This window comes from Stegodyphus dumicola, chromosome X2 (assembly GCF_044657685.1).
Source record: "Stegodyphus dumicola isolate Sdum_Otavi_A_Nest chromosome X2, ASM4465768v1".
Taxonomy (NCBI): domain Eukaryota; kingdom Metazoa; phylum Arthropoda; class Arachnida; order Araneae; family Eresidae; genus Stegodyphus; species Stegodyphus dumicola.
Window position 1 is genome coordinate 96,157,226 of NC_140781.1, and position 15,301 is coordinate 96,172,526.

Genomic DNA, 15,301 nt, shown 5'->3' on the forward strand with positions numbered 1-15,301 from the left:
TTTAGAATTAAGAAACTCAAAGTACTGTGAGAATTTTTCAAAGACACTGATGGCAGAAGCTACGGAAATATGTGACTTTATACTATGTACTGATATAATGCACTAATATTCTTCCACCAAACACTTAGCAGCTGCTAAATTGTTTAACAAGAAATGCTTTGCTAGTTTTAGGAATGAACATCCTGTAGAAGAAATAGTACTGACCACTGAAACATATCCAATGACTGACAAAGAAAAGCTTGAAACTGAGCTAAAAGTATCCTATTGTAGGTCTGATATCTATGAATACTGCAAATTAATTGAGCTGCTGAAATTTATCTTCGAAAACAATCTAGATGATGTTTTTAGTGAAATTACGAAACTGATAAAAATTCTCTTGAGAGTTCCCATGACTACATCAGAGGCAGAACGCTGCTTCTAAGAAGCACTAGGAATTCAGGAAGACTAAATGCCCTAGTATTGCTTTCAATAAAGAAAAATTTCCTCAGTTGTGATCGAGAGATCAAGGAGAAAATTATTCATCTTTTCGCGCAAATTAAAATAAGAAGAATGGATTACATTTTTATATGACTAGATAAAGTTTGAACTGTAACAATTTAGGTTAACGTAATTAAAAAAGGTTTTATTTTTTCCTTGTAAGATTTCATGAAGTTTCAAAATAAATTTTATTTTTATACATGTTAGTTTCCTTTTACACAATTTTAAAACAAATGTTATTTATCTTTTTTTTTTTTTTTTTTTTTTTTTGGAACAGCACCCCCATTCATTTTAGCTACGAGCCGCCACTGCTGCTTTTCTCAAAAACTGCATACACTGCGTCGTTTTTCTCTTTCAATTTTTAAGTAGTAATATTGATTGAAAGGGGAGGAATCGAAAGTAAATACTGTGCTTAAGATGTCCAGTAAAATCTCAGTGCATTCAGCTCAGTTTCACTGCACAATGTGAAAGAATACTCAAACATGTTCAGCATAAATTTAGATTTGACCTAACAATATTTTATGACAAGAACAGTAGATGTGTTTATCCTTTTGACTGCATAGATGGAAGTCAGATCTAATGTGAAACAATTCCTGTAAGAAACCAAGTGTAATGTGCAATAATTCTTGTTAGAATTCAAATCTAATGAGAAATAACATTAGATTTGGTTTCTAACTGGAACTTACTAAATTCATAATTCAGCGAAATCAAATATATGAATAGGAATTTTAATATTACCCAAGGACTCCTTTGTGCAAGCTATGTGCAAAGCAGTCTGGCCGTCTGAGTCCACGCTGACAGGATCTAAACCTAGACTTAAAAAAAATTCGACGTATACGAGTTCTGAAGACCTCACTGCGATGTGGACTGCTTTAATTTCTTCCATTTCAGCTATATCAATAACGGTGCCCCTTGTAACATGGGCATCCAATGCTAAAAATAAATTTTAAAATATGTAATAAAAATAATTAAATAAAGTTAAAACATTTAAATTAATGTAAAGTTATACAAGTTTCAGTGAAAATTTAAAAAAAAAAAACATATTCATTGAAAAATGCTATTATATAGCAATATGAATCTCTACATGCTTTTTTCTGCATAAAAAATGTTTACACATTTTCATTACTTATTAGAAAACTTAATAAATGTAATAACCAGTATTCACTGTAAAGGTGAATTATTCATGGAAACAAAAGAGGTAAGAAAAATAATAAATTGAGTCAACATTAAAAAATATACCTTTAATTATAGTCAGCAGTCTGGTAACATTACCTATCAGCCTAACTCATGTACACCATCATTAAAATTTGAAAATGGAGAAAAGAGTATTTTTTAATAGCGCAGATTGCGTTGTAATTAAGTCTCATGTAATCACCTTTTGCTTTCTTAACTTCCCACTGCACCTTGGAAATGTACGAAGTTGTGAATAAAAATTTCTTTTTCCTTCGAAAAAGAAAACAGTTTGGAAGGCAGAATTCTTTAAAATGTGAAGTTTTTCCTGTATGAGATAAGAATAACTCATAAAATGTATTTCAAAGATAGGTAATGCATAGCATTATTTTTAGTCCAAAGGGGCTTTGTCCCTGAAGGACTATTGTTTTCGTTTTGCGATTTTGCGTTGAATCACTATAAATATCCGTTTCACTTTTCAAACTGTTGCCACCAAATATTAGAATCCTACATTATATTTGAAGAAATTAAATAATGAAAATCTGCATAAATGTATGTATATTTCTCGCATTGTAATAAAACAATGGTACATAGAGCCATCGAATTTTGAATGACGTAATCCTCCTACGAATATGGGCATGAGGAAGACCAAATTTGAAATTTGTTTTATTATCGATTTCATATTTTGTAAAACTTTAACGAATTTTTGATTAACAAACTCAAGGATTTTAAAGCGAGCAATGGCAACAGTCTACGGGGGGGGGAGGGGGGACCTTTTTATCTTCAGCGCGCGGAACTGTGTATCGGAAATTCTAAAGATATGCTAAATTTAAAATTATTTTGAGACATTTTTATTGAACTGAATTTTATAAAAGTGTAAAGATAAACAAGAATATATTGATAATTTGAAGAACAAAATAATATCCTTAGAAAATTGTAATAAAATATTGAAAAATAGAGAAAAGAAAAATTTTAGAATGTTTGCTCAGCGACAAAGAAGGTGGACGACATCTAGAAAGAAATTTGTATCGGAAATTTAGAAATTAAAATCCCAAACAGCGAAATTTAGGAAAAAATAGCACGGATCGGAGAATTAGAAAAATGGTCTAAAGCAGGGGTCTCCAAACTACGGCCCGAGGGCCACATCTGGCCCGCGGACAGATTTTGTCTGGCCCGCGGAGAGCTAGCATACTTGAAAACTCCTTTTAGAGAACATATTTTTTATAGCAAATTAAATTTAGTTTACTGAAGTATTCTAATTTTATGTTGAATAATTATTAGTACCAAAAACAGAAAACAGCCCACGAGCAAATTTATGCAAATTATCAAATTGTGTCAGTGGAAGACTCTTATAAAATTCCAAAGATGAGTTTTGATATTTGTTCTTAATTATATCACTGCACTGTAGATCAATCATTTCCATTTGAAGTTCCGGGGCTAGGGTTTCAATGTCAGTATCAAAAGGATTCTGAAAAATCTTAATTTGATTCGCAATGGCATCAAAGTCCGAGAAACGAGTATCAAAATTTATTTTAAAAGCACTCAAAGTTTCGATTGCAAAATCGATAGGAAACTCAGTCTCAGTGGTGTGGCTGAATATTTCACATGTTTTAAAATGTGAAAAACATTTACTTCGTAGTTGTGATTGAAACAGTATCAACTTCTTCCGGAATGATTTGGTATTAGTGTATAAATCAGGAAGATTCTGGTTTTCTCCTTGCAATCTCAAATTCAGTTCGTTCACATGTTTTGTCAAATCAACATAGAATGCTAACTTCCACAGCCATGCGTTGTTTTGTAATTCAGTAAGAGGGCGATGCTTTTCATTCAAAAAAATTTCGATCACTGCTCGAAGTTCAAAAAAGCGCTGAAGGATATTCCCACAACTAAGCCAACGTACCGCAGTATGATAAGGTAAGTCATTTTCTCCAATCTCTTCAATAAATTGTCGGAATTGTCGGTGATTCAGCCCAAAAGATCTGATAAAATTAACAGTTGATATGACTGGTTTCAGAACTTCAGACATATCCAAACATTTTCCGCACAAAGACTGTTGATGAATGATACAATGTAAGACTAATGGTTTTGAACCACCCTCATTTTCTACAGCCTTTGACACAAGAGCGACCACTCCTTTATCTTTCCCACTCATGTTTTTGCTTCCATCAGTTGTAATACATTTCAAGTTTTTCCATCGAAGGTTCTTTTGATTAATGCCCATTTCAACTCCTTTAAAAATATCTGTACCAGTAGTTATGCCATGAATACTATACATATCAAGAAGTTCTTCATGCACTTCATAGCTTTTATCTACTCCTCGAATATAAATCAACACCTGAGCAGTATCTGACACATCCGTTGACTCACCCAAGGCCAAAGAAAACCACTCAACATGTCCATTTTTGTCGAACAGTTGAGAGGATATATTTTCAGCAATGATTTCTACTCTTCGAGCCACAGTGTTTAATGACATACTGACAGTTTTTCATAAATTTACCTTTTCAGGGCATATTTCTTCGGCTACTGCAATTATGCTTTCTTTGATCATTTCTCCATCGGTGAATGGTTTTCCACGTTTTGCAATTTCAAGAGCCACACAAAAGCTGGCACGAGTTGCAGCCTCTTGTTCAGTTTTGAGTTTTGTAAATGAAGATTGCTGAGATTTCAATCCGCGCTTCATAGCTTCGAATTTTTCTGTCCGTGTATATTTTGAGTAATTTTGAAAATGTTTTGTTTCATAATGATGTTTAATGTTATATTCTTTGAGAACGGCTATGCTTTCATTGCAAATCAAACATAGCGCCTTGTTACTGGATTCAATTACGAAATACTGAATGTTCCACTGATCTTTGAATTTTCTGCATTCACTACCAATTTTTCGCTTCTTTTCCATACTACTAAATCACACACAAAAGCAATAATTCAAATCAAAATACTGTTACAAAGATGTCTTAAACTTAAACACGCACAAACACGTTTTAAGGAGGTACGCACTATTTTATTTCACAACAGTGTCATAGGAACTGACTTCTGTACGTGCTATTAGCGCCATCTGTTAGCGATAGAAGGTACTAGCTATTTCCGCTTGTGTCCACCAGATGTCGTGTCACGTTACTCCTCATGGCTCGTACTATACGACTAATCTAGAAATTACAGATAATGACAGGAAAATTAATAATATGCAGTGTTGCCGTTTTGCGGACTTTATTCCGAGTTGCAACCTTTTTTAAACGTTGCGTACTTTTTCGGACTTTTTTTTTCATCAGTGGACTATTTCACTTTTTACCACCGGCAACAATGATAATATGGTTTTGGCCCTCGGAACTTACTGGAGTAATCAGTATGGCCCTAAGGCTGGAAAGTTTGGAGACCCCTGGTCTAAAGCATATTTTTACAAAGATGCAGATTAACGCACTGCTAGAAAAGAAGGAAAAAATCAGGTGGACTAGTGAAGATATTTCACGTTGCATTGTCATAAGAGCTCTGTCATCTATAAGCAACGTTTTTTGGTAAGAAAAAATAGGAATTCCTTTACCTAGCACTAACATATTAAGGAGATGGTGCGCTAAATTTTCATGTAGTTCAAGAATTCAGAGTGATGTTCTTCCTGTAATGAAGGAACGATGCGAATATTTAAACTCTGTAGAAAAAATATGCGTTCTCGGTTTCAACGAAATGCATATAGATTCTAAACTTAGCTATGACTCTAAACTGGACCAAATTCTCGGTCCTTTTCAAAAAGTGCAGTTTGGTTTAATCAGAGGTCTCATTTCGCAGTGGAAACAACCAATATTTTTTGATTTTAACACTCGAATGAAAAAGACATATTCAATCATCTGGGCCCACCAGCGGCCGGGCGGAAAAGTCGCTGAACACTGGTAGTTCGGTCCGAGGTTCGAATCCCGCGAACGGGCTGGCTGCATGGGCGTTTTCGTGGTTTTCCCCATGTGTAACGTGTATACGAGCCAGTTTCCCTTAGAAAGTCCTCCACGAGGGCATCCCTCCCCTTAGGCAGATAGCCCTCGAGGCTTTGCCATAATCACACACGCAAACACAATCATCTGGAGTAGAAGGGAAAGCAATAGTGTCTGATTTAGGATGATCTAGTACTTTGTGGAAAGAGTTACAGATTTCGATTAATAGTTCTCAGTTTCCAAATACAGTATTGCAAACGAAAAAAAATATGGGTTTTTGCAGATTTAGCGCACTGCTTCAAATTACTGAGAAACCGCTTTTTCTTATGGCTTCCACTTTTTCCTATGGAACCTTCTCCTATATCTTGGGAATTAGAATTGAATTCCGCCAGACAATTTTCGACCGCCGAAAAAGAAGCATTAACATATGTTGCAGGTTATATTGCCTACCGTGTGCGAACCAAAGACCCAGCATTGGGAACAATATCTAAAAATAGTGCTGATGAACCAATATTTTAATTCAGAATGGATTAAATTATTCATTCTTAATTAAAATATTGCACTTATTAATAGATTGGAGGTTTGACTACACCTTCCCATTCATAGATGAATACAGTTTACGAGTTCGAAAATATATTTTGTGCAGTTCATGGTACAGGTTACTATAAAGGGAAGCATGTAATTGGCTCTTTAATTAATAAACTGGAGAAACATTATCCTGAAGTTAACAGAGAAGCAATTCGTTTATTTTGCAGAGTGCGAACTTTTATTAGAATAAGTTTCTTAAATAGAAATGCATATGATTTTTCCCAAAGAAAAGCAGCCCTAAAGACACAAAGTGGATTGCTTCGAATGTGGCAGCCAATAAATAATATTTCAACAAGTTGTAGTTGCATTGTGACTGTACAAGAAAGCATATATAATATGTTTTGATTTGAAGTATTTGTAGATGACATTTTAGAAGTTAATAGCGTAAAGCATATTTCAAATGATAACTAATTTTGTTAAGTTATTGTTAAAGTTATTTTTATTGTATCCTGTGTTATTATTGATTCGATGTTGTGCTAGCTTAGCATTCTAGATAAAATATAATAATATAAAATTAAAGTAATTGACATAAGAAGACCTGCCTGCTTAACCCCCACTTTTGAAAAAGTAAATAATTTTTTTTTTTAGGTACTGTGAGTAAAGTTGTTTTGTCTAAATTAAAATAACAATCTTACATGTATTTATTTAAATGTAATATTGATGTAAGCCTAAGTTACAAAATTATTAAAAAATATATATGTTATTATATTGAATCGGGAAATATACCAATGTAAAATTTACAATTAGGCTGAAACTCAGATTAGCAGAAATTTTTGAAAACTATGCCAATTTAAGGTTGCTTTTTGATTAATTTTAAATAGCTGTTATTATAGTTATCTTAGAAGCAGTAGTATTCTTTTAATTAAATCTCAGATAAAGAAATGATTAGAAATAAACAGGCATTTAAAAAAAACAATCCCTGCAAATTAAAAAAAAAAGGAACTTTATGTTAAGAGTAGCATATTTTATTTGTTATTTTAAAATTTGTTAAATTAAAATTTTTTAATGTTCAGTGTAAAACGCATACTACAGTAACATTGTCTCTTCTAAATGATAACTGTCTTTCACACACAGCTCATTTTAAACGCTGATTCTTCAAATTTAAAACACTAATTTCTATGTTGTCAATTGCATCTCTGCGTTCAGTGTCATTATGGCTACGTCATCACTCCCCGCTGCCTGTTTCAGGAGAAAAAGCTCTATGAGCTAGCCCTTCTTTTTAAGTCCTGGTTCTTGCATTGGTCCCGCCCTTATTGTGCCTGCAAGCAATATTCTCGTTGATGAAGTGACTAAATGAAATACAGGTTCCACCATTTTTCGACAAATACTTGAGCAGCAAGTGTCGAGTCATTGGACAAAAAGAAAATTATTCCATATTGAATGTTGGTCACATGAAATCGGAAGAGAATCATACCAATGTAAAATTTTAAATGTTTGGCATATGGTTAGTTTTTCACTTAATTTTAGCCTTTTTTTTAATACTGTGGTACCGACTAAGAAGTGCATGTATTAATAAACATATGACACTTACCTTTGTAAAACCTACTTTCATTTTCAAGTAGGCGAAGCCACTCAGCGGCACCCTTGTCTCTGATGGCTCGTGGTCGATTAAGCTGAATGTCCATCTCCGTTGTTTTTATCATGTGTTTGATGCTCTGTTTCATTTTTATCAGTTGTTGCTCCATAACAACCTTAATAAACAAAACAAAAAAAAAAAGTTTCATTTGACTTAGAACATAAATATGATTTACTCATAAAAAATGTGCACAAGTGTTGCTTGCCAAGCTTTGACAAATTTAAAACTATGATATGGGTGAGGGCACCCTTTTCTGGCTGGATCATTTTTGCACTCCCAGTACAAACTGCATGAGCTTTGATTTCAAGGAAAGCCTCTATTGAGCTAACTGAATGTAAGACAGTCTAGATCCCGTTTAGCGGCACTACTTAAAAGAAACACTAAACGTTTTAAGTGAGTACCGCAACAAATCAACACTTCGATATGTAAACTATTTTCGAATCTCGCATCATACAGCAGCAGAGTATAAATTTTAAAAAATTATGCGCATATAACTTTAAGAATTTTTATCAATTAAAGGTGCTACCAATATTTCTAATATTACTAATATACTAAGATATTACTAATATTTCTGAAAGACAAAATGTAATTAATGAATTACAATACAAAACTAAGGGAGAAAAATTAAGATCTCTTTGATGCGCTACTGTAAAAATATTTTTCATATCAGAAACAAAACAGTTTTCTAACAGCCTATAATAATATAATAAGCCGACTGTATAATAAGATAATAAGCAGACTGCAAAATGTTATATTCTACTTTTTGTGTACATTGTACAGTATTCTCTGTATTCAAAATATAAACGAATAATTATAGCGAAATTTTGAAGTAACTTAAAAATTAAATTTAGCTCTAAGAGCTACGAAATTTTAACAAAGGGCTTGCACTTTGTTTTATAAAAGCAAAATATCAAATTATAGTTAAATGTTTTACTTTTTGCAAACACAAAAAATATAAATAATTCTACTTGAACAAAACACACACACACACACACACACACACAAAAAAAAAAAAAAAAAAAAAAAAAAAATTAAAGATAAAAAAAATCGCAAAATAAATTAAGAATGATTTAAAATAAAGCAGTAAATTTAATAACGTGGCATAATGCATGATAGGAATTACCACACATATTGTCCATTTTCACGTCAGCTGATTTTCTAATAGGTACAAAGGCGAATTTTTCAAGTTCTCTTAAAGGTTTTTCCTTTAAGGGCATTCTCATTAAATCCGAAATGTTGTTCAGTCAAAGATCTTGTCGCAGTGTTCATTAAGATGAAAAGTCGTTCACTGCCCGCTAAAGGCAGTCTCCATAATGACTTTAGCTTTCTTTATATAGGTAGGAATTTTTTATGTGGTTTAAAACCATTTTAATGAAATCACGAAATTTATTTATTTTTAACTTGCATTCTACTTATGAAATTAAATTCTTTGTATCCATCTATTTCCTTATAGCTACAGACATATTCCTTGAAGCAATATAGCTACAGACATATTCCTTGAAGCAATTGACTCTGTGTCTCATGTTTCTGCAAAACAAACATTAAAACTAAACATTAAACATAAAGCATTAAAACTAGCTTTTAATTCATCATCGTTGATCTCTTCACTATTTTAATTTTTTATTTTTATAATTATTCTGCTTTAATAATCAAATATATAACGGCTTTGCTGCATTAATTTATCTAAGACATCACGAGGCACCATAACATCGCGAGAAAGGCCTTTTTCGATTTACACAACGGTTATTATATTTCTTTACACGAGATTCTTTTTATAATGTTTTAAATTTTAATTTTAGAATTTCAATTTTTATTCTAAATTATAATTTTTATTTTGGGGTCATGTTGGTGCAAGTTATAATTTGATGATTAATTAAATCATAAAAATGTTTGAAAAATTTACTTTGTTGCACTTTTAAACCACTTTGATTATTTTAATTTTAGTCAAATTACCATAATTGTCATCTTCTTTGAATTTTTATTTTCAAATACTTCCAGTATTAACATCTTGACACATGCCTCTGTTGAAAATTCTTCCGCTGCTCCTTGAAAACGATCAAGGAATTTTCAACAATATTGTTACGGATTTTGTATTTATTTAGCTATTTTTGGTAGAATTTGAAATTAAAATTGTTTCATTTCCCCGTGCAATGCTGCGCGCGATGAGTTTGAAGAGAAAGCTACACCGGAAAAATTAAAATACAGGAACAAGCGCATTTAAAATTTTATAAATAATTAAGACACATTAACACGCCGAACAAATACTAATCCAGAAGTCAAACAACAAAAATCAGCGTTATATTTTCAAAATCGCTGATTTTTGTTGTTTGACTTCTGAATTAGGTATCTCCTAATTGTACTCTTTTGCTATCCAGAAAAATCGAGAAATTACCAGAATGTTCTCGTGCAGGATTAAAAGGCTTATAAAAGCCGAGGAAAAAACATCTCAATTCAGTTGTTTACTTAGTGCTGTTATTGATTGTAACGAATTCTCAGTGAGATCAGAAATTTCTTGGTGTTTTGAATTGAGTTCTATTCAACGTTTTAATAGTTTAAAATACTGTGAGATATTGCGATATTGTACGAATATCCCTGTGGAAATTTCAGCATTTTTGTTGATAAGAATAAATTTCATTCTCTTTTCATCGGACCTTGTGCATTCAATTTATTAGGAACCCGTAACGCTTTTTGGTGTCAGAAGTGGGATTTGAATGACAGTCATAAGAGAGATGGAAGAGCAGTTAAGACAGCTGTTTGCAGCCTTTGCTTCATTTAAAGAGGAGATGAAAGCAGACCAAGAAAATATGAAAGCGTGCCAAGAATACATTAAAGAGGAGATGAAGTGGGTCATGTATCTGTTAAAGGAGAAATGAAATCTGTTCAAGTAAAGATTGAGGAAGGTCGAGAGGAAATGAAAAAAGAATTTCCCTGCGTAATAGAAAACAAATTCGAGGCTATGGAAGGCAGAAATGACGCGGTTGAAGATAAAGTTGGACACATTGAAGAAAGAATCTCTTCAGTAAAAGAAGAAATAGAAGAAAGGGTTTCTTCTGTAAAAGAACAAATAGTAGAGAGAGTTTCTGCCGTAGAACTACAAATTGAAGCCAGGGTTTCTGCTGCTGCTTTGACCACGATATTTTGCATCATGATGTTTTAGTACTGCGATGTTTTCTCTTTGTTTTATATTCCCCCACGATTTTTGTACTACGATATTTTCGCCTTGCGTTGTTTTCTCCGCGACGTTTTCGTCCGCGATGTTTCAGACCGTAACCAATGTGGAGTCGCAAATGCTGTCAAGAGCAGGAGACCGACGTTGATTACGGAAGGGAAAAGTAAACGGCTGCGTTAAGTATCATATTTTAAAAGAAAAGTAGTTTTAGATCTTATTCAGTATCAATATATCAGAAATAAAAACTTGAATGGAACTACAGAGTTCTCTGTTCTTCACTGTAAGTCAGTAATGTGTACAAGGATGTACATTGTACCAGAAATGCTCTTTTGTGTATTATTAAACAGTTTAATATTAGTATGCCCTTTTTTGGATTATTAATAACATGTATCGCTTTGTATTTGCAAATTAAATTATAATTATCAAATGAATTTAATGATTATATTTATTTGTTTATTAACATTTCATTATTACATTATTTTGATCTAGGAATTTACTTCCCCCTCCCCCTGAGCAATACAAACATGAAAGTCACGAGGCTGAAAAGCATTGCTATAAACAAATAATCCGATCCAATTCCAGTTGAACAGCACTAATTGTTTAGGGAAAGTATCCTAGTTTTTGAAAAGCTCCGTATCATCTAACACGAAATTAATTAATTAATCATATTAAGAATAATTTTGTGTGTTTATTTAATTAGATATGGCAAAGCATATGAGGGTTGGCTAGGCATGATTTCATGAAGAATTTTCTAGGGAAAATGGGCTTATATTTACATACCTGAAGGAAATCCACGAAAATGCTTAGTGGTAGGCTGTAGGAGGGCTCATTCAATCCATTTGTTAATTTTGCATCTAATTTTTCAAATGCTCTCCATTTTTTGACTAGTTTATTTATTCAAAGGAAAATACGTGTTACGCATTGAACTTCGCACGTTAGTCTGAATAACCTTTAAACCCGATGAACAGTATATTTCAGTGACAAGGAGAGCTTTTTGACTGTACAATCTATTTTACATTTAGCGAACTTGTGCCAAATAAGTTTATTCACTATTTTATGTAATTTCTGCAATATTTTATAATTTTTATGTTTTTGTAAATTTAAATTAAAATTTTATTTTTTTAAAGATACTTTCTTTTTACACACAAGTTTTTGTATTTTCTATTTTTCTAAGAAGTGAAACATGTAATTAGATTCTGATACTTTGTTTTTAAATTTTTTTAAAATTTTAAATGCTTCAAGAATAATTAGAAAAGGACTTAATTTTCTTCTTATCCTTAAAATCTTCATTAAAAAAACTACATTTTCAGCTATAATCAGGAATCAGGTGAAATAATTCTACAAATATAATTCAAAGCAGAAAAAATAAGGTACAGAAATGGCTTGGAAATGCAATTAGCACTGAGATTATCTTTAAGAAATATGATGAAGTTTGCAAAAAATCTACAAAGCGAGGTAATTCCGTAGAATATTTTATAACTCTTTATGATTAAATTACACTCAATTAAACTTTATAAACGACATGTAAATATTATTTAATGTATATGTGTGGATGTGTGTGTGGCTGACTAGCGGCTGAAAGGTAAAGTCGTTGAACACTGGTAGGTCGATCCGGAGTTCGAATCCCGGTGAACAGGATGGCTGTATTGCCGTTTTCGTGTTTTTCCTCATGTGTAACATGTATACGAGTCAGTTTTGCTTAGAAAGTTCTTCACAAAGGCATCCTTACCCTCGAGTGTTTTGCTATAATCAAACAAACCAAACCAAACGATATATAATAAGTAGCTTGAAAAACGGCTATATTTTATATATACTTATAAAATAGTATATCATATATATAAGTATTAAAAGAAAGGAAAAGTCGGATCTTAATTGATTGTATATAATTTAATCCTTATGAAGGCCCTAACAATTCTTTCTCACTTAAAGTCGTAACCCCAAAAGGAGAATAAGTAAAATTAAACTTCAAATACATATACAGTACTGAAGATAATACAAAATATAAAAATACATTATACATGTGCGAAACCGAACTAACCATTTATACTGATATTACATAAATATACTTATGTTAATGAACACTGTACATTAAAGATAATTTTCTTTGATATTTTATACCTTGTTCTATATTTTATTCCATTTATATATACCTTATACATAGATATATATAATTTAAGGATTCTATATTAACTACTACATATAAAACAAAAAAGTGCATCTATAATGTATTTTTCAGTATTAACTTGATTCTGAAGAATTTTCTGCAGTATACAGAGGAAAATACAAATTGAATTCTTTGAATGACTGCAATTTTGTTCAATGAAAATGTATTATTGAATGATAAGCTTTAAGGCAAATTTAAAACAATTTAATGTTTATACGGCATTAGAAAATTAACTAAAATGCAGCGACCACAATGTAATTGAAAATCAGTCCTTAGACGTGAAAAGGTTGAAAGCCATTTGGATTAAGGCTATTTTCGCAGATACTTCGCATACATGTAACATAGCATTCGAAATGCAAAACTCAATATTTACTACATATTCATTGATGTAACAAATATCTGTCTTTCTACTCCTATGGCTTTAAAAAAAATGTTATTTGCCTTAAAGCTTATCGTTCAATAATACATTTTCATTGTACAAAATTGCATTCATTTGAAGAATTCAATTTGTATTTTCCTCTGTATAAAACTGACTGCAGAGAAGTTAGATGTTTAAACGACCCTTACATTTTCTCACGACTGCGAACAGGATTATCCCCTCTTTTTCTGCTTTCCCCCCGTGAAAAAAAGGAGTTCGAAATTTTGACTTAACCGCATATAGGCATTCTAACCAAAATATGATATTAACAAAATCATTTCTTGCTTAAAAGAATAAACTTACAATTTCATCATTGGAAAAAAGTGAATCACTCATTTCGCCTTTTTATTTTCATAAAAAAATTAACGACTGAGGGGCTTGCTACATTCATATCCGAAATATCAGTCCAACATTCCTAATTAGGTAACTAAAACTAAACACGTAGATGATGAAAAAAGTTAACCATAGTTAAACAGTCAGCACAGATTATCAAACAAAAAAATTTACATCATACGGTATTAAATTAAAATTATATGTTAATTAAACGAATTTTAATTCGAGATGAATACGAGAATCGTAAATTAATTACTTAAACACATTTTATAATGACACCACGTGCTGACCACACAGTGTCGTAAATGAATTACTAAAACAGATTTTTGTAAGGACACCACGTGTTAAATGCATAGTATCTTATAGAACACACGTATAGCCAAAAATAAAGTATATTCATTATTGTGAAATAAAATATCTTTCTGCAAACAATGTAATGTACATTAGCTACAAATTTAATAATCATAAAAACCAACCTCATTTTCTAAATCAAAAAGTTTTCCATGTCATCAAGAGGATTTTCAAAAAATTCCTGAGACGTTTCACTCAAAAAATTAAATACACAAATATTACTGAATTCACTTAAAACATCATATATGCAATTCTAACTTAATATTTTTTTAATAAAATATTATTTTAAATTTATCTCACTGTCACTTAAGTAATCTACCTAACAAAAAAATCTTCATTTTTCATAAACTGCGCAAAAGATGAATAACTCTATTTATTAATTTGGAATTAATTTGATTAATAAATTAATAACAAGCGCATGAAAAATTCCACTTACTTCATCAAACGATGGGTTAGGCATATTTCTACAATATTTCCTGTTTACTCAAGAAAAGTAGTTTTCTTAATGCAGCAACCTCCTACAAAATCTACTGACTTCTAAAGCAAAATCTACTGACACTGACCAATATCACTTCTGGTGTCAACTACCTAGAGTTCTAACCAGTTCATTTATATATGCCAAAAGGCCGTTTACGGTCGTTGCTCATTGCTTTCCCTCGCACTTGGCCTCAACTACATAAGAGTTACTACCAAAAGTTCAGAGTTGCCTAAGATCAATGGCGGTAGTAAATAAATTAGAGATGTAACTTTGAGTACATCTGTCACCCGGAGGCGTAGAATCTTTCAGAACCTGAGTCTGGCATTTCTGGTGGTGGTGGCAAGTGTCGCATTCAATAATTTATGATCAATAACAAATGGTCGCATTCAGTCTAATATGACTGACTGACTGACTGATAACTTATAGCCAGAATACCACTGAGATCAGTAGTTTATCTGGCTCAATCAAATTTATGCCGGATGGGCACAATAACATAGAACTATCTTCACATAATGTCCGCAGTAAGGAGGAGAAAGACGGATAAAGAATAGGAAGACCAGCAACGCAAGAGCTCACAAGCAAGTAACCGGCCCGGTAAAGGCGTGACTAAATGGGAGTCATAAAATGAGTGTAGAATGTGAATAAAACTAGAGAATTTAAGAA

At 32.0% G+C, this 15,301-nt stretch overlaps 1 protein-coding gene across 1 annotated transcript in view; it reads right to left on the bottom strand.

Annotated features, from left to right (window-relative positions):
- Positions 1 to 15,301, bottom strand: part of LOC146992830 (uncharacterized) — a 102,918-nt gene that overhangs the window by 31,327 nt on the left and 56,290 nt on the right. The window contains exons 2-3 of the mRNA XM_085808806.1: positions 7,681 to 7,840; positions 1,216 to 1,410 (exon numbers count right to left, since the gene is read on the bottom strand). Of these exons, the coding sequence (XP_085664932.1) occupies positions 1,216 to 1,410; positions 7,681 to 7,840 (355 nt within the window). The remainder of the gene's footprint in view (positions 1 to 1,215; positions 1,411 to 7,680; positions 7,841 to 15,301) is intronic.